This window comes from Callionymus lyra, chromosome 13 (genome assembly GCF_982586985.1).
Source record: "Callionymus lyra chromosome 13, fCalLyr1.hap1.1, whole genome shotgun sequence".
Classification (NCBI taxonomy): Eukaryota; Metazoa; Chordata; class Actinopteri; order Syngnathiformes; family Callionymidae; genus Callionymus; species Callionymus lyra.
This window is the reverse complement of record NC_141830.1, coordinates 13355401-13375989: the sequence shown is the minus strand read 5'-3', so window position 1 is coordinate 13375989 and position 20589 is coordinate 13355401. Positions and strand designations below refer to the sequence as shown.

The following is a 20589-nucleotide window of genomic DNA, read 5'->3' as shown; positions in this document are numbered from 1 at the left end:
CAAAAAAAATTTAGCACTTGTTCAGGATCTAAATTACATTTTAATATCTTGAAGTCGATAAATATATGATTAAATTGAGTTTGTAAAGTGAGATTAAAAGTACAAATATATAATTAAACATTAAAAAAAACAACATATTATTTGATTCTTTGATGTAAATTGACAAGACAAAAAAAACAAAAAAAACAAAACAGTGACGTTTCTAAAATGGTTCCATCTCACGCATGCGTGGACCGAACTCACTGATCGTGCACCGATGTTTCTTTTCCACAAGTTACAATTTAGCGGCATCTAGTGGTTAATAATAAAAACTAGGCCTTGTTATTGAGAAGTGAGACAAAAAAAACAGTTTTTAATTCTAAATCGAGGATATAAAATAAATACCTTTTCTCGTGTAACAGTCATTTGTACAGAAGGATCAGGAAACGTTTTCTCAAAGCAGTTGAATAAATGTTTTTATTTTCCATAGTTATCACTGCTTATATACTATAATAGAAATGCTATGAAAGGACGAAACATTTAGGCCTCGTGTACACTGAAAATATACAAAAGAAATGATGCATGTGTACATGCATTCACACACAATATAGATATATTCAAACAGACGCGCCCACCTGCAGATAATCCTGCTGATACAGCGAATCAGATTTAAGAAAAGCCCAATTTAATCTTGTGTAAAACCACATTATAACTCTTTTTCCTTAAGAAAAACTGCTTTTGAGGCCAAACCTTGTCAGATCTGCAGGTGGAGCGTCTGTGTCGAGACAAAAGTTGTTGAAAAAAATAGAGAGACAGGCACATGCAATACTATCAAAAATAGCAGAAATGTGAGGTGCAGAGAGTTCTATACAGACGTGTTCTAATAATACAGTATGTGTGTCTTCCTGTACAGCGCACACATCTTCACTATATCTCTTTAGTGTCTAGAGCCAAAACATATATATATATATTAAAAAAACACCATTAAAAAAAAAACCACCATAAAATATTAGAGCAAAAACAGTGCATTAAAAGTCAACACCTGGAGAGTAAATGTCCATCATCGACAGCATCGCACGAGAGAAAGTGATAGTTTTGCAGTTGCCACAGAATGAAATGACTCTCTATATACACAAATGTACACGTATAGTTTAGCTGCTGACTTCCACATCGCGTGATAACAATATGCTACAATAGTCATGGAAAAAAGAGCCAAAAAAGAAAACACAACTTGAAAAAAAGGCACCATCCACACACATGAAAACGTGGATCATCTGCATTCATGTGAGAGAATCACACCTCGAGTGTGAAAGACAAAACCGAGGCATGGAAGAGGCGTGAAGACACTCACACCAGCAGAGATGTCATCCAGACTGAGGTCCCTTTTCTATAGTTAAGGCAGAGGACAGATGGAGGGAGACAATAAATATGATTGTACACAAGCTTCTACACAACAATTAATGGAAGCGAACACTTTTGAAATGCTGCAGCTGTACAGTCTGGGGTTTCTGTCAAACAGAAGCTCTGTCCGTTCTGTTCTGGAATGGTCTTGCATAGAATCCTCATTACATTTTAGTCGTTGAAATCATGTTGATGCTGCATATTGGTGTCGTCTCCGGGTCAAGGTGACCCGGAGACGACACAAGGGGTTAAGAAACGTTTGATCCGAGCCAGAGACTATAGATGTAAACTCTTGTCTGCTGAAGCTTTGTTGCTTTTTTTGGTTAACAATTAATAATTTATGGTTGATTTCATTATGTACAACTTATACTATGGATCGCATAATGCACTGCAGCAGTTTATTAATAGCCTGTGTCGTTTCCTTAAATAATCTTGTGATGGATTTTAATGATATAAAAGTTGACAAGGAACACGTCATTGAATTTGGTGAGGTTCTAAATCACCCTCTGGATCCGTGAGCCAGTTAAAGGCGTGTCAAGATCTCCGAGTGCTTTCTGAGGTCGGAACCCAAACATGATTTTATCTTTCTTGTAAAAAGGCTTTGATTGCATGAAAAATCCAAACCATCACTGAACACAACAGAAGGTCAACAAACCACGTCATTGGATCAGGACAAGAATATTACATTTGAGCAACACGTCATATAATTCTAGAAGGAAGTTAGAGAGACTTTGGAATAAAATATGACACGATGGATTAAAAAGTCCTATAAAACATTATGACCGCCTGGTTGATACTGTTGAGACCGACACCGGTCATACAAAGTGCCCCCTATACGGTGGCAGCCATCTTGAATTCCAACCCAACATTAAGCAGGTGGTCATAATGCTTGTTAAAGCATCCTTAAGCAACATTTGATATAGAATTATTATTTCAGTCATTTCTGTGAGTTATTTGCGGCAGAGAATTCTCTGGCTATTATTTATTAACGATAATCCCAAACTGCTTTACGGCAGTGGGTTAGAGACGGCAATTGCTTTCGTTGTCACCGCGGCTGAAGTATTAAGGGGATTTTTTGAAGTTTCCTGGATTATAAAACAGGAAAATGACCCTCAAGCAAACATTGCAACAGGTTTCTAACACCCGGAGTGTAGTTAAAAGTGTTTTGGCAATAAAAGAACAAAATGAATGAATCATTTTTACCATCAAGTCACTGACAGGAGAGCAGTTTAGTGTCCTCTGTACATGTCATGTTCCTGATCTGGTATCCGTCAGTGCAATTCTATCGACATGCTTGAAAACAAACACGTGCACACAGGTGTAAAAAAAAACAACAACATAAAACAACACACACTGACGTCGGGCGGCGCCACTCGTAGCTGCCATGGACATGAATGCGCACATTTGCACCTCATTGTTATCACCAACGTCCCGGTGTCAGCTGTAGGAACAGATCCACCGTTTTACAAACCAGAGCCGTTACAAAGTCAGTGAGCAGTTCCTGCGCGATGCATCCAGAAGTCTGGGATCAGATATATATATAGAAACGGAACGACGAGAATGTTTTCCCTGCATTATTCCTCGGCGGAGGATTGTGTGACTCGTGATATCGAAGGTGGAAACTGACGCTCCGAGATAAAGGGCTGCTCCGACTACTAGGTGTCATATGTACAGTGACATCAACTATCCTGCTGAGAGCTAGAGTGGGTTAGAAAAAAGGTGCTATATATATTTATATATATATATATATATATATAAATATGTGTTCATATATAGAGAGCTGCAATGATTCCTGCTTAAGTGCCGTGGATTCCTCCACATTTATCTTACATTAAAGTCACCGGCCGGAGCAGGCAGAAGTTTTTTGTGAGGCTGAAAGGAAAAAGCCGGAGAGGAGACTCCACGGGCGCCTCAGTAACGGTGAGTCTGGTGGGAATACTGCGAGCTCTGTTGAGAAGACGACGTGTATCCCAAGGTGCTCTGGGGTTGAGTGGAACCTTGGACGCTGCTTTGGTAACCGAGGCGGGAGCCGGAGTGCTGCGGAGGAAACAGAAACAACACGATTGACACATGTTTAAACTGTGCTTTAAATGCATTTCTATACGACTGTGAAAATTCGTTGGCCGTGGCAACGCCCTCCTCTGCCACGTGGCGGCAGTGTTTCATTAAAACAAATAAGCGTTTCGACAGAAAGGTCCAAGAGTTGGAAGAAAAATGACTAATATTTCAGTTATAATAATATTATTATTGAGTAAATAAATGTTTGCTATAGTTGAGCTACACAAAAACAACCTATCAAGCGATTGACGTGAACAGGCCACAATTTTAAAAGAGGTAAATAAGAGAAAATACGACTGAAACTCTAACTTAAAATGTCTCATCAATAAATCATGAGGGAAATAATCAATAAAGAGGAGGTGCCACGGGGTAAGTAGGGCACCAATGGGCACAGCTACACACACACTCACTCATCCAGCTATTTATAGCTCTATGTCCAATATTGTGACACAAGGCTTTTGATCGCCTCTCTGTGGTGAGAGTCTTCACCCTTATCACACTGAGCTCACCGGGCAGTGTTACCCTTGCTAGCCTGATAAGGTTCTGGCTGCAGATATGTGCACGGCGCCAATGAAGAGAAAACTATTTACTATCAGTTTCCTTACAAGGCCGATGAGGAATGTTGAGTTGTAATCCAAGTGTCGCAGTAGGTGTGTTGAAAGTTGGCCTCGCAATATCAATGAAAATATATCTATATCTATCTATCCATCTATTTAAACATCTAATATGAAGTAAGTTTTGTTTAAATTATATTAATACATAAAAGTATATAAAGATATTATAAATATTATAAAAATATATAATAAATATATAACGACTTAAGGTTTAATAATCATTAATACTTCTCAAAGGATCTTGGCACGTTTTTTCATTTTGTATGTAATACATATGTAATATCTAATGGAAACATATTTTACTAGCATCTGCTGAAGCCATCTGAAGGAATTTGACCTTTTCACTTTTACTAGTTTTTATTTTTAAAATCTTTCTCATATATTAGTTTCAGTCATAGTCATAGTCATGCTAACTAGATTTGTTGCAGAACATTCCGAAAAACTGGTAAGTTCTACACGTAGGACATTTAAGAGAAACTTCAGATAAAAGTATATACATTTTTTGGATCAAAGTATTAATTGTAAATTTGGCTTTTGTTTGCTTCGTGACGACCACATTTCATTGGTCAACTCACCTGGTACTCGGACTGTAGGACGCCGGTGCCCAAGGAGTTTCCAGACCCGATCCGAGGTTTCTTGTTCGGCGGGCCCTGGTCTTGGCTGTGTTGTAACCCACTGCCTGTGTTGGCCCCCGAGGCCCCGGTACCGTTGGTCTGTGCCGAGCTCTGCTGTGATTGGGCCTGTTGGGCTGTGTTCTGTTGCTGGTTCTGGGCCTGATTCTGCCCCGTCGTCTGCTGGTGCTGTTGAGTCTGCAAACACGGACATATTTTAAATCATTTAATGATTCAACTCTGCTCTATTTTTATCCATGCATTTCCTCTTCCTTTTTTTTTGTATTATTTGTGACCTAATTTACCAGCATGAAGAGGAAGAATGTGATTCGTCTCGCGTATTATTTCAGGAAATGAATAAAAGCAGATGAATCAAAACTTTGTTTTGTTCACTGCTGCATCTATAAGCATGATAATACGATTTATTGAAAAAATCTGCTTCACAAATCAAAGCAATTGGATTTTGAGAACTCAGCCAAGTGCTCGGAGCCATGGTTGACCTCGGGTCGGGCCAATGCTCAGATAAGGTGGCTTTTTTTTTTTTTTGGGAGGCAGCTGCGAGCAGATTCTCAGAACTGTGCTCCAACTTCCTCCCGGACTAAAAGGCCGTCACGGAGACTTTAATCAATGGTGGTTTAATTAACGACTTATCAAATCCTGAATCGGTCTTGCATTCTCTCTCGGTGTTTTACCAGCCCATCAACTTAATCCCAATTTGCATCCATTTGGCAAATTTACTGGAAATAACAAGTGGAAAACAAAAACATTACATTTTTAGAAATGTAAAAAAACCAAAAAAAACCCATCATGAATACAATGTTTGATATGGATAACTTTATAACACTTTCATAACCAACTTCTTAGAAAGGACAGCACAGGCTAGAGGCTAGTTTCTTGGCTAATTATTGTATTTTTCATTATTTATTAATAACTTATTTGTTAAATGAATAATTTATTCATTTGGTTTTGCAAAAATGATTTACATTAGATGTCTTTGTGAATGTTCTAAAGACGAGTCCTAAGAGCAAATAACCATCTAAATGTCCGAAAATGTGCTAGCTAGTGCTAGCTAGGGCTAAATAGCTAATATAGCATTCATGCTACATTTGAAGGGAAATGAAATAGGTTACGAAATTGTATCCACTCTATATACATTTCTTTAGAAATATATCAGCAAGGCTAAGGTTCATTTATAGTCTTACTTAAACTTGAGACAACTTCGTTATGATAAGATTAAATTAAATTAAATTGAATTGATTGAAATTGTATTTTGGAATTCCAATCTGTACTTAGATTGGAATTACTAGTACAGATTGGAATTCTGTGCTAGTACTAGTAGTAATCCAGTAGGATCTGTTTTTAATATAATTTTTTAGTTTACAATTTCACCAATTAATTTATCATTCACTTTATCAGTGACATATCTAATCATTTTAATCCTATTTAACGTTTTAGTTTTCTGAGCGTAACTAGCTTCTGAGTCGTGTTGGACTGAGCAGGAGGTGTTTTCATTTCACATACTTTAATTAGCGGCGATTTATCGGGAAGATGCGAAAATTCATGAGACACAATTATTGTGAAATATGTGAGGAAAAGAATGTGCGCTCCCTGGACATTTTGTGCGTCTGTGAGACAACTCCCTGAGCAAACATGAGTCATCCGGCTCTCCCAGTTTGAACACCTGTTATCTATTTTTTTTACTTCAGCCTACCTGTATAGATTTTAAATACATTACATTTACATATTTTCAATTTATTTAGCAGCATAGAATGACCTGGGGTGATTCATCTATTGATTTATCTTATGCTGTTTGACTTGCTTGTTTTTATAAAGCTAAAAAACTGAGAGGCTTTTTAAAATTACATAAATAAATACACATGTGGTATTTGGCAACAAAGCAAAGTGTTCATGACATTGTAGTTGCACTGTTCTAACACTGGCAGGAGCCAAACATATTGTTTTGTATTTCACACATTGCAGCTTTAAGATAAATAATAACGAAACATGAACCAAAAGTAATAATACAATACAGAACATTCTAAATGATATAATCACATCTATAATTACCTTTTCCGTTTTCTCCTCTGGCTCATCTTCATTGAGAAATTCTCGTTTTGGGTACGGGATCTGGCAACCGGCAAACACACTGCAAGCCAAGAAAAATAAACTCTGTGACCCATATTACTGATGACAGATATCTGAGGTACGAAAAGATTGCAACCTGCATATCTTTTGGAAAACAAACAGACAGTAAGGTGAAGAAGAAGTACTTTAAAGTGTAACTAAAATAATAAATAAACTATTTAAAAGTCAGGTTTGGTAAATTTACCCCTTGAAATGTAACAATATAGTGATGACCCCTAACAGCTGAACATTGTTTACATGATCCACTATTCCATTAACACACTTTTTATCAATAATAAAAATAACTATAACTCACTCCGTGGTGGGCAGCGGCTCCTCAAGAAAGTAGGGGTCCTGGAGAGCCTGCTCTGAAGTGATTCTCTTGGTGGGGTCCATCGTGAGGAGCTTCTGGAGCTGGGTGAAGAGCGAGTGAAAGATTTATTTAACACTTTCTAAAGCATCTCATGCCACTTTGGTGGGAGTAGGTGTGACACAGATGGCAACATCAAGATCTGGGGGACGGTCAAAGGTTCACAGCTCTGTCTAAACAACCAATAGAACCTACCAATAGAAAAACCTTGCTGTCCGGTTTGACTTTGTGCTTCTCCATGTATTTTACGAGGCTGCTGTTTGCATACCTGAGGGAGGAACAGGAAAAAATAAGTTTTATTTTGACTACATAATCATGTTGATGTGATAACCCACGTCGTCCTCCGGAAATCTTTCTGCAGTGTTGGGTATTCCGGCATTTTCCGAATGTCTTCCCAGTCTTTATCTGTGCAGTAGAAACATTTTTTAATTTGTTAATAAAACACAGAAGTTTCTTATACCGTCTCACAAACACAGGCCTGAAATATAAAGAACATTTCTACAATTGGAAACATGTTCAAAGTTGTCAAAAAGTTAAAAAATATCCATTTTATTTTAACAAAGAAAGAACAACGTTTTTGGAGAATTCTTGTGATATTTATACTTAACCCTTGTGTTATCCCTGTGTCAAGGTTAACCCTTGACACAGGGATAACACAAACTCATTTTGTTTTTGAGACACCGGATCACCTTGACCTTAAGATAACACAGGGGTTACAGCACTGATTTGTACAAGAGCAATTTTCTTCTAAAAAGAACCAGTTTGAAAAACTGATCAAACCGAACAACACACCAACACCTCCTTAGAAGCCGGAAGAGGTGTGTAATGAAGAATTAGTGACAGGTGTGAAGTCAATCGTCTACACATTTAGAAGTGATCGGTGACTCAAGCGAGAAGGAATCTTGAGTGACACCTCTCCTCTGCCCGAGGGCTCTTCGAGGCGCACACGACTCAAGTTCCACGAGCCAGAACAGACCTGCTGGGAACCCCATCACGCTGAATATCCGGTCCAGCTGGTCGTGGTGGAAGGGGTTACTGGTCTTGATGTCTTCTTGGCGGCAGTGGAAGATGGGCTCCGATGTGAGCAGCTCTGCGAAAATGCAGCCGATGGCCCAGATATCTGCTCGACACAAACGCACAGGCACAACTCAGTGTTTATATATAGACACATTTTACTAGTACAGATTGGAATCCTGCTGCTTAATATTAATTGATATAATTGATCTTATTAGAATTGGAGATTGTCCCGGTAGAATTCCCATTTGTCCTAGACAGATTCCAATATTCAGATCCCAATACAGTAATAGAATTCCAATCTGTACTAGTATAAATTGGAATTCACAAGTAGAAACTGGAATCCTATCTGTACAAGTACAGATTGGAATTCCAAAATACAATTTCAATCAATTCAATTTTATTTAATCTTATCATAACAAAGTTGTCTCAAGTTCAAGTAAGACTATATTGGAGAAAAGAAAAACAGATCCCAACAGATTGAGAATCTTCAATTATAACTTTGAAAAGTTGATTACCAGGATAATTTATTTAAAGATAATTATTTTAAAGAGTATATTAACAGATATATCTATCGACCAACTAACCACCAAACTCAGTTAAACTCAATTTGTATAACATTATATACTGTTCACAGACACATTTTCAATATATAAACGAATATGGTGATAGTATATCAACTAAGAGAACTATAGTATTATAGTACGGTGACTAAAAAAACGCTCGATAAAAAGCCAACATGTCTGATCTCTAAAGTCCTTCCTTTATCTCTACACGTCTGTTCCGTGACTCACCGATAGCTTTCGTGTAGTGTCGCGCCCCCAGCAGCAGCTCAGGAGCTCTATACCAGAAGGTCACCACCACTGGGTCAAGGTCCGCCAGGGGCTTTAGTGGCGAGTTAAAGAGCCGGGCGAATCCCATGTCAGCTGCAGCAGAAAGAAACTACAGTTGGACAGCCTTCTTTAAAGTTCAATAGGTCCAAACTGCTCAAGTGTTTTGCTATAAGAGGGGGTTCTCTTTTGATTTTTTGGAAGGGTTTTTTGGCAATTTAAGAGCCACAAACTTAATGGATAAAAATATGGACATTTATTCGTTTGTTTAATCTAGATTTTCATCTCGGCATCTACGTCTTCCAACTCCTCCCGGACTTCAAAACGTTATTATTACCTTTAGTGGTGAATTAACGTCTTCTCAGAAGTAAATACTGTCTTCACCACATTTACAAAGTTTGTCATTTTGTTCATTTATATGCAGTGAAATTACCCTTAAAACCTCAATTTAGAGTTTGATTTAATTTCATCTGTACCTACATACCAGCATTGATGTATCGGTTGACAACAGAAGACGTGCAAACTGTTTCCTGTTTTGTATATTTTATTGTGTTTTATATGTTTTTTAATTGATAAAATACTATGTAAAAGATAATCTAAAACAACAACAACAACACTACAAAAACGTTACCATAATCTGAAGTACCTTATTATATGCTAAACAGCACCAGCCGGGGTCACGAGGTTCAGTTCTGATGAACGGTAACAACAGCTTCAGCACTGGTGTGTTTAAAAATAAAGTCTTGTGGAGCAGTGTGACCCTCCAGAAGACCTTGAGACCAGCTGACTTATGTAATATTACTGATGTGAGACCGCCATCCGTTTGTGACACATGAGGTGTTAGTAGCCGTCAATCAGGTCAAACTTCCTGAACAGGCTTTTTTTTTAGATGTTAAGGGTAATTTTAAAAGTAAAGTTACCGATTTTAACTCGTCCTCTCTCTGCTCCTTCTCCCATCACCAGGATGTTGGCTGGTTTCTGTGCACAAAAGAGTCAAATAGTTAAAAACTGTAGCACGAACAACAAGATTAAATTGGAAAAAACTCAATATATTCACATCTGGTTTGATAGAGAACAGCATATTTCAAATGTCAAATGAAGAAAGAATTTGATTTTCCTGAAGGAAAACAGACACAAAATTCTAAATAAAGTGAAGAAAAAAAGAAAAACAAGAGAAGCCAAAATCGATTCCTCCGCTTTGATGAACAATTTGCTTCATTCAAACACTCATGAAAAACCCTGAAACATACCTTAGATAAACTGGGATTTATTTTGCATAGTTTTCAAGAAGTAAAATGGTTAAAGGCCACTTAAAAAATAATAAGAAATAATGTGTTTGTTTTTTTTAAACAGCCTTCATTGGAAATTGACAGCATACAATTGTATGTTTAATGAAATATAGAACTTTACAATGGAATGAAATGAAGGAACATATCATCCTTCTAAGTGAAGAAAAACAGAGAGCTACATAAAGTAAAAACTCTAATACAAACAGAGCTGCAAACTACTTTAAACACTGTCTTGTGTTTGTATTTCCCGTCGCCGGTTGAACAAGCAAGTCTTCCATCTTTTTCTTATCTTGTCATGTCACTAAAAGTTTAGGTGCAATATATGCTTAAAAATATTTGTTAGCTTCAGGGAAGCAACAGTGGCTTTTCAACTTACATTGAAACCAAAAGAAATCCCCAAAAAGAATTATGAGAATGATTGATTAAGAATTTAAAACTCACTCAGCTCATCCATTATCTGTTATTTCTTTGCTAAAACGATATGAAGAAAGTTCATCATGACTCATTGACTCACATGACGACGACGACAATTTCTGCGGTACAAAAAAAAGAAGAGATTCTGTTGTCATTAAAACAGTTTGCAAATGTGAACTCTTGCTCTCGGCGGACACGGATCCAACTGACAAACACATTTCGTTGCTATAGAAACAGCACCAGAGAGTTATCGTTTCACACCCACAGCGGGACCCTCCGTCTACTTTAAGCACGAAGACGAGAGTAGACGTGATCTGCACAATTTTCATTCGCCTCCGGATGTGTTCTAACATTTACCTAAATATATTGAATTAAATGTCTGAACTATCGAACCCAGATGTGTCCATGCTGAAGGCCATACTTAGATCTTTATCCGATCGTCAGTTGAGTTACATACATACACGGCTGTATGTGTTTACGTTTGGTGAAATTGTTGATCCGATACTAAAACGGGTGGAGTTAAGATTCAAGGAATGCTGCAGAGCTAAATTCCCCAAACACTTCGTTGATAGACGTGAAACCTCAAAGTCATGAGTTCAAATGCTAATAATGGAAGCTTTTTTGTGTTTTCTTGCTGCGAGTTAATACAATTTATAACAATTAAATGTTTGTTTTTTTATGAGGTGATGTTAAATAAGATCCTTGATGTGAAAGTGCTTTTTAATAATTTCCCAGAGGAGTTTTCCCAATGAATCAATAAAGTTATATCTATCTATTGGGGGTGTTTATTGGCAATAATCTGGTGATACGAAGCGTATCACGATACAGGGGCAATAATACGGTATATATTGCGATACTGTAGGAGCAACAACATATTTGTAGTATCGTCCGAGTACTTGACTCACTTGTTGCAGAATTTACAGACGAGCATGACTCTTGACGAAGTCGTAACTGCTTTAATATAGATTAGAATAGATAGACTTTATTAATCCCTTAAGAGATCTCCTTCAGGAACATTAGGTTTATTTATAAATAAACTAGATTAAATTAGGTCATTTGTTTTTAAACCAAAACGTCAACATCAACAGCTGCTGGAGTCGACTGCATCCTCTTGTCCCCAGTCACAGCCAGGGTTTTCGCGTGTATCAATGTTCCTCACGCTAGCGGCTGAGAAAAACGTCTGCTGCCACCTAACGGCTGGAAGTTGAATTGCAACATAACAAATTAAACATGATAATAGCATGTTAATTGTAATTTTTTCTTTTTTTTAATTTTACATACACTTTATTGAAATATAAAACATTAACGAAGTAGATAAAAATATGATTTTGAATATCCATATAGCATCTCAATATATCATCGTATGAACATTTTCTCACACTCCTACTATCCATCCATCCATCCATCAAACAGGCCTTCTCCCACATTCAATACTGTTCCATTACTATTATTAAAATGCTTTATATTATCATAATCAATATGATGCGTGTAGGGTCGAATTGATTATTGATTAAATGTTGTAGAACTTAAAAAGAAGAAAAATAAGACAACGAGGCCATTAGAAAGAAAAGAAACAGAAGATATGGATGTAAAAATATCTCTAATTCAGTCGACATTCAAATGCATTGCTTCTATAAACAGGTAAAGAGCAGCAAACTGTCATAAGGTTCATTGCTGCAATGTCATAACACCGCAGTCATTGATCATTCCAAGAATCCCCCCCCGACCCCCCCTGGATCGGACTATTAGTCCAGCCCAGGGGTCCGCGGAGCTGCTGGATCAGCATCTTGACTCAGCTCGCCATGCAAGGCAATGAGCCGGTTACATAACAACGGAGAGAGAGGGGGCGTAGTGCTGGGTGGTGTTGGTCGGTGGGACAGGGGGAAGTAAAAGAATGGATGGACACGTGGGGGGGATGGGAGCCGTGCTGCGGCGCAATGCAAAGAGCATATGGACTCCGCTGATACCGTGCGACACGAGCACACGATTATGTAACAACCCTGAAGTCGACCAACACTTTTCCCCGCGGTCAGACGGCGAAATGTGACTTTGTCCTTGCCAGAAGCTAGCATCTCAACGGGGACTTTGAAATGAAGGCTCACGGCACGTTTCTGTTGGCCCGAGACCTTCTCGTCACCTGCATTAGAGAAGCATTTGTCGCCCCAACAGGCGGGAAATCCTCGCTATAAAATGCCAACACAATGGCACTTCAGTTCTCTCACGGATCTTCATCCGGTTGGGGATCTGTTATGGATTTTCTGCTCTTCGGGGGGTGTAAAATGATTAGGAAATCTTTCCTAGGAAGTTGAAAGATAAGGAACTAATTCTGAATAATTATGACTCAGTGGATTTATCAACAACATGGACACGCCGAGTGAATGGAGACTGTGGTGAAATGGCTGGGAATCGAATCCAGAACTATCAAGTTTCAAATTCTTCCTTAAAAAAAAATCCCCGTGGCTGCTTATAGACGCACACAGATGCTGCACGTGGAAGGTGAGTGTAATATCAATGTGATTCCACTCACTCTGTTTCCCAGAAACATTTTCTTATGGTCAACTCTGGTCATTAAGAAATCACTAAATATAAACCCTGGCGACCGCAGCTTTTGTAGGGTGTGTATTTTCTTTTCATTTCTCAAGGGATTCGCGATGGGAAAGACCATGTGTGTTTGATTACATTTTATGTATTTTTACTGCGAGTATTCCTGGAATAAAAAATAAAAAAAATCCCCGTGTCTCAGTCGTTGGCTTACTTCTATTGTTGCCTTTATTATCTTGCAAAATGCCAAAATTTAACCAAATGCTTTATCGTACTCTGATGGTTTCTTTATAAAAATGATTTTCATGTTAAGTTGACACTGCAAGTTGCTTCAGGTAGATGTGGCTAAAAGGTCAAAATAAAAAAAATATACAAAGAAAAAAGGCTGAGTTAAGTGTATTTCAAACTCCCCTGGTTTAGGGATGTTTGATTAATGTTAATGTTTTCTCTCTACCTCAAACAACCTCTCTCAAAAATGTTCAATTATTATGAGAATAAAGAGATAAAGATCAAGATTAAAACACCAAGAAACAATCTTGTCTGCTAGACCCCAAGGGATAATGAAGGTAGGATTCATGACTTCTCTCATAATTCATCCTGGATCACCATCAAACTGTACATACCACCCTCGGTTCGGAAGGCAAGCCCAGACGAAAATATTTTTTTGCTCTATTTTCTGTATGTTTTTTGTAAAAGTTGAGCCAAACAAAGCCCCTGAAAACTACTCAAGAAAAGGGGTTGCAATGATCTTTCACCGGATAAGAAAACAACCAAATGTTATAGCTTCTACAGAAATATGAACCCTTTGAATTATTGAGAATACTTTTACCTTATGTACAATGTATGTTGATGTACCTGGCATAACCGCACGAGCCAATATTGCACTAATGAGACACTAACTATTAGGGGTTTAAGAAAATAAATCGCAATATTTTCATTCACGATACTGTATCGATATTCAATAGCACTGTATTTATAATAAATTAAAATAAATGTTGTTTCGAATGTAATATAAGAATTACATTTGAAATAGCATTTTATTTTAATTCATAGTTATTTTATGGTTTATATTTTGATAGTGTGTGTATACAGATATAACAGATAATCATTTGATTTTTTATTGTACAATTAACACTCAAATATTCCCAGTGTTTATTTATTTGTGTGCTGCAATGAAACCTCAAACCACTAGTTGGCAACATTCGTCATTTCTTCCGTGCCAAAGTAACAACAAAACGAAGTTCAAAGTTCAAAAAAATTAAGCGGACAAATATTGGATGTAAGTAAGTAAGTAAGTAAGTAAGTAAGATTTATTTATATAGCGCTTTTCCAGACCAGGGTCACAAAGCGCTTTAACAATCAAAACAATACTCAAAAAAGTATATACTTTAAAGATCAAGATAATACTGAGAACAACACAGAAGTTCCAGAAAATCAAGGAAAAGCCGTGTAGTATCAATAAACAGAATAAAATCCGTCATCAGGAGAGAATACATACTTTACTGTGAGTCAGTGCTAAGAAAGTCATCTCATTGGCTGCCCCTGGTATAATTCAAGTGACTGGATCCATGATAACATTCTAACCTCTTTTTTTAATGTCATGTGATCCACCCACATTCTCTACGCCATCACCGTGTTGAGTTACCCTGTGCTGGTTTATTCACAACTTAATAAATAAGTCCAACAGTGTTATTATTGTTATAGACAGTGAAAGTCAACATCCCTCCAAAAAGGAAGTAGACTGTAGGAAATGTTCTCTTTTGTGTTAAGAGTCGCTGTGTGTCGCTGGCACAATAACTCTGTAATAGTAGGAAATCTGCTCGACGCCAAGGGATAATGAAGGTAGGATTGAATTTAGGAGAGCCTTAATGGCCGCTTACTGTGGCTGTGTATTGGCAAGAATCTGGCGACACGCTACGTATCACGACACATGTGCGATGATACGATATATTGCGATATATTGCGATACTGTAGGAACAACGATATGTGGTTCCTTTTAAAGAAACAAACTGGCTTTTACAGCAAATAAATGAGCAAATACTTTCTCTTATCAAATGTGAAAGTGCTTCTCAAAATATGAACAGAAATATATTAACAATAAACAATGAAGTGAATTAAAAGTCTTAAACAACCTGGAGCAACAAGCAATATCCAGTATCTGTCAGTGTTTTATTCTTTAACTTTGTTTTAAAATGAGTCGCAACATCAGCTTTAAAAGCTGCTGGAGTCTGGAGTATCCTTCCTTACTTTGGCACGGAGGAAGAGACATATGTTGCCAACTAGTGGCCGGAGGTTTAATTGCAGCACACCAGTAAATAAACGCCGTTTGTGTCAATTGTTGTCTTTTCATACACATACTATTGAAATATAAACCATAAAATAACTTTGAATTCAAATAAAACGTTATTTCAAAGGTTAAAAAATAATATTAATAAAATATCGATACAGTATCGGGACTAATAATATCGCAATGTATCCCTATATAGATATTTTCTTACAGTCCTACTGCTAACAGGTGCACTCTCAAGGAGTTTTCCTCAATGTACAGCCACACAACTGTTTGAGCCTGAACCTTTGTGAAGTCTGAACCTGGGAGGAGGGAACATGAGGGGAACAGTTCTACTAAGGAGTGCTTTTTTTTTTCTCCTGGAAAACTGGAGCATTTCAAATTCCTGTCCAAAATGACCCTGCATTCCTTTCACAGTCAGACGATGGTTCACACCACAGCTCACGTCCACCAGTGTTAGTAGATAAACACTTACACCAACGCATCGATGTTGTGACAATACAGCAGTAGAAGTACACACAGAGAACGTTGTTTGTATTAAGACCACACCTTTAACATTTCAAATGACCACTATAACGTCATTAAAGTATCTCATTCTGTCACGGCATAAAACAAATAATTCCAGAGGTTAAACTTTTTCACCAACCTTGATCAAGACTATGACTGTCAGAAAAAAATACAGCAGTACAACTTGCATTACCCATTTCTGATTTAAATCGATAACATCTTCTTTAATACACTGTACTGCCTGTATACCATAACAAATCACTTCCGTGCATTTTTGATCTTCAACTTAGCTCTGGTTTACAACTGACACAATGATGACATTTTTTAAATGATTAACAACAACCCTAAAAGCACTAAGACAGAGCATGCCTCTGCTGAGGGCCACAACAAACATATCACGTAAATAAAACAACTTCCAATTCAAGATTCAAGATTACACATGTAACATTTTCTCACGGGTAAGTCTTTTCAATATAAATTTAAATGGCGAACACAAATTTAGAACTCAAAAAAGAAGTGAGAAATTATTAAATCAAGCTTAATACGCTAAAATAATTATTTTTATATACCTTTTATTTATTTTTAAATATCATGCAAAAGTGTATTTTTCCCAGATACCATTACAATTTTAATTTGAGGGCCAATAAATACAAACAATAAAGACAAAAGACCTAAAAACAAAAAACCCTATAGTCACGTTTGGAGATTATAAATGAATTATTGAAATAAAAACAAAAGAATATTGTTAGTTTTTACATGATCTTTGACCTCACAAGGGCCACCTCAATATAGTCAAAGGGCCGTTCCTCGGCCCCGGGCAACACTGCCTAGATTTGCCTTATGGAGTCCTTATATGACGATTAAATTCTGGCATTGTAGTGTAAACAATAACACAACAACAAAAACACAGTGTTATGTTATTTTAGGGATTTGATTGTACAGTGTGTTTCATGGAGTCAATTTCTTTTACAGCTGCAGCGCATATTAGGAATTATTAAATCCAGATCCCGAACACAACTAAACCGTAATCATTTGATCATCGGTCAAGCGCTCCGACGAAATAAACTCGATTCCGATGACTTGCGTTTTTTACAGGCGACCCCACGGCGACATCACTTCGGACACAAAGCCTGTAAGTGGACACCGTTAATGCCACTGACGGACGGATCAGAAGGTAACCCTGATCCCTGCTGCTTTACATAACGTGATGTCCGGCCGCCATCCAGGATCACCAGGATTATGTAAGAGTCGATAAAGAGAAGTGGACTCCGGTGAACTGCAGAGCGATGATCCCGGGAACCGGTAAACAAAGTACTTATATATTTCTGGGATCATACATATCCGTTAAATATTGACCATTGTGCTAAAAGACAATAAGCGTATTAACAAATCAACAATAAAATAATGACTAAGATTTAAGTAGAGAAAATGATGTTAAGAGTTGTTTTTTATACACAAACGATCCTTAAAATATACGTGTAATATTTTAACATATGGTTAATTAGAAAGTGCTGAACATTTTTTCTTCTCCCTTCCAAACCTAAAGATAGATCCGAGCCGTCAACAAGGACCTGCTAAAAATAATGTAGCACACATGCCAGGCCTGTGTGTGGCGATGTTACGCAATCACAACGAACATAAAATGCTGCACGGCACATGTTCAGGGAAGAAGCGTGAACATGTCAACAGAAGCGTTTCAATGGAAAGAGGTGGGGGTTTTTTTGGGTCCAACAACAAGGTTGAGCAGTTAAGTCGCACTAAACTACAATCATCAGTGATATGAATACATGTTCACGCCGTTCTTGTTTGATTATGGTTAGAGAAAATAAACATCTTGACCAAATAATTAACCAGCCTTGAGTTTATTGCTGTAAAACTTGACTGTCAAGCTGCGGTCTTGTGAACACACAAGCTAATGAATATTCTCTGTCAATATTTACTCTTCGGTCCATTGATATTGTTCTTAGGGGTCACCGTTTTCATGAGCAAGCGTCAGAAATGAGGCTCCATGATGCAACTGACACACAATTTACCCAGATATGATCTTAATCTGCTTTTTATTCTGGGTTTCAAATGGCTTATTATTTAACAATGGTTACACAACTTGATACACTGATAAGTACGCAACCTTTTTTTTGACAGTTTTCTTATCTTCGAACTGACTAATTTACCATTTCCTGTCAAAATAAAACATATTGAATGCAGCCCTCTTGCCGTCCCTGTGCTCCGTCTCCGGTCTGACTCCAGACCAGTGAGAATCAACTCTGTCCTGCTGGACCAGTGTGGGAAAAGTGAGGCTCGGATACTCTCACAGGAACCAGCCGACTGAAACAACGTCACAATGACCTTCTGATATCAAACTTACAGTAGCGATTATCTCGCAGACATTACACCTCAAACAGGCAAAACACCACCTGCGGAGAAATAATAACAGTTCTTTGGCTGTCGAATCACGGAGCGAGTACGACTGTAAAACCGTGTGCAGGACAAACCATTTACAGAGTTGTTCACTGAAATCATGCTGTCGGGAGAGCAGATCAGTGGATAAACTGGATTAATGTGCTGTTACAGTGGAAAATGGTTTGATTATAGTTGAAAATTGTTTGGTTATAGTTTAAAATAGTTTGATAACAGTTGAAAATGGTTTGATAACAGTTGAATATGGTTTGATTATAGTTGAAAATTGTTTGGTTATATTTTAAAATAGTTTGATAAGAGTCGAAAATTGTTTGATTATAGTTGAAATGGTTTGATTACTGTTGAAAATTGTTTCGTTATAACAGTAGTTGAAAATTATTTGATTATAGTTTAAAATTGTTTCATTATAGATGAAAATGGTTTGATTACAGTTGAAAAATATTTGATGACAGTTGAAAATGGTTTGATTAAAGTTACATTTTTTTTTAATACAGTTAAAAATTATTTGATCATTGTTGAAAATTGTTTTGATTATAGTTTAGAATAGTTTGATTACAGTTGAAAATTGTTTGGTTATAGTTTAAAGTAGTTTGATAACAGTTGAAAATTGTTTGATTACAGTCTAAATTATTTAATTATAGTTGATAATTGTTTGATTATAGTAAAAAAACATTTGTTTACAGTTTAAAATGTTTGATTATTATTTGTAAATGGTTTAACTACAGTTGAAAATTAATTCAACTTGTAAAATGTTTGATTATTGTTGAACATTGGTTTATTACATTTAATATATTCTGAAAATTCTATGATTGTAAATGTATGTTAACAATGCAAAAATGTGTACTACTATATAATAACTTTTAGAGAAACTCATGATAATTATAATAGTGATTGATTCCATTGTTCATTGTTGATTCTTTTGCAAAGAAAAGAGGCTCCACATAAACTCTTGACCATAATATGTCCTTTAAAAATAAATCAAAAACTTTTTGGTCGATGGAATAGCGCTGGAATAAGAAGCATGTTTTGTAATCTGTCACTTTCTCAACTGGGGCGATGACGTAAAGACGGCAGCTCACCAGATCTCTGTGCAGAACCCAGTTGGCATGGAGGTAATGGATGCCGTCCAGGATCTGATAGAGGAGCGACTTCACCATTCCTCGTGGCAGCTGCATGGGTTTCTTGTTGGCTTTGGAGGCGCGATGGAACTTGATGATATGCTGTGAAGCAAAGAGCCTTAACTTTCTATATCTAAATGACTTTTGTTCAATATTCTTCCATTGTTACACCATTTTCCCTTGAGGAGTATATATTTTTTTATTGAGCTCCTGAATTCCCTTTGCAACATGTTTCATTCTGATACACAGATTTCCTCACATTGTTGTGTTCTCTTAAAACACCTCGACTCACCCAGAGGTCGTGCTCGGCGTAGTCGAAGAGGAGCCACACCTTTCGGTCACTGTGGGACAGGAACACTTTCTGCAGGGCGATCACGTTTGTATGTTTCAACTCTCGTAACAGCTGCAAGACAACAAAACAAGTCAGGATTATTAGAAAGTTGAATACACTGGTCGTATGTATGAAAACAATAAAGAAGGCAACACAATTTTATCATCAGATAATCATGTTGATCATCTGTGTTAGTGAATTAATTCTAACACTTATATAACCTTACTTTGGTCATTATTCATTCATTGTGAGATTATCTGGATTTTAAAAAAATATAAATTTACATTATTATTAGCCATAAAACTTGCTGCAGCCCCATTACCAGTGGTTTAGGTTATTAAAAAGAATAATAATTTCATCTTTTTTTTATTCTAATAAAATCAACATAAGAAGAAACTCCTCGGATGAGACGTACGACTCTAGATAGTCCAGTTGAGTCACTTGGACAACCATGACCTGGATGAACAAGAACCTTCACAGCAAGTTTTGCTGTCTGGCAAATTTGATATTGTCTTGTATTCAGTCCTTCATATTTAAATACATTGTAGCAAGCTGCAGACTGGAACCTTGTCTTTGGTCAAACTGTTACTGAATCGGTGATTCATTTGAACTTCTTCAACATAAACACTGGGAGGTAAGTAAGTAAGTAAGTAAGTAAGTAATTTTTATTTGTATAGCGCTTT

At 37.0% G+C, this 20589-nt stretch overlaps 1 protein-coding gene across 1 annotated transcript in view; it reads right to left on the bottom strand.

Annotated features, from left to right (window-relative positions):
- Window positions 1-438: 438 nt before the first annotated feature.
- The window catches only part of cdk19 (cyclin dependent kinase 19), a 35564-nt gene continuing 15413 nt past the window's right edge, over window positions 439-20589 (bottom strand). Inside the window, exons 3-13 of the mRNA XM_087805857.1 lie at window positions 19868-19978; window positions 19537-19677; window positions 9922-9979; window positions 8966-9097; window positions 8134-8277; window positions 7493-7562; window positions 7353-7425; window positions 7104-7201; window positions 6731-6809; window positions 4628-4861; window positions 439-3417 (exon numbers count right to left, since the gene is read on the bottom strand). Of these exons, the coding sequence (XP_087661983.1) occupies window positions 3292-3417; window positions 4628-4861; window positions 6731-6809; window positions 7104-7201; window positions 7353-7425; window positions 7493-7562; window positions 8134-8277; window positions 8966-9097; window positions 9922-9979; window positions 19537-19677; window positions 19868-19978 (1266 nt within the window). The 3' untranslated portion in view covers window positions 439-3291. The remainder of the gene's footprint in view (window positions 3418-4627; window positions 4862-6730; window positions 6810-7103; window positions 7202-7352; window positions 7426-7492; window positions 7563-8133; window positions 8278-8965; window positions 9098-9921; window positions 9980-19536; window positions 19678-19867; window positions 19979-20589) is intronic.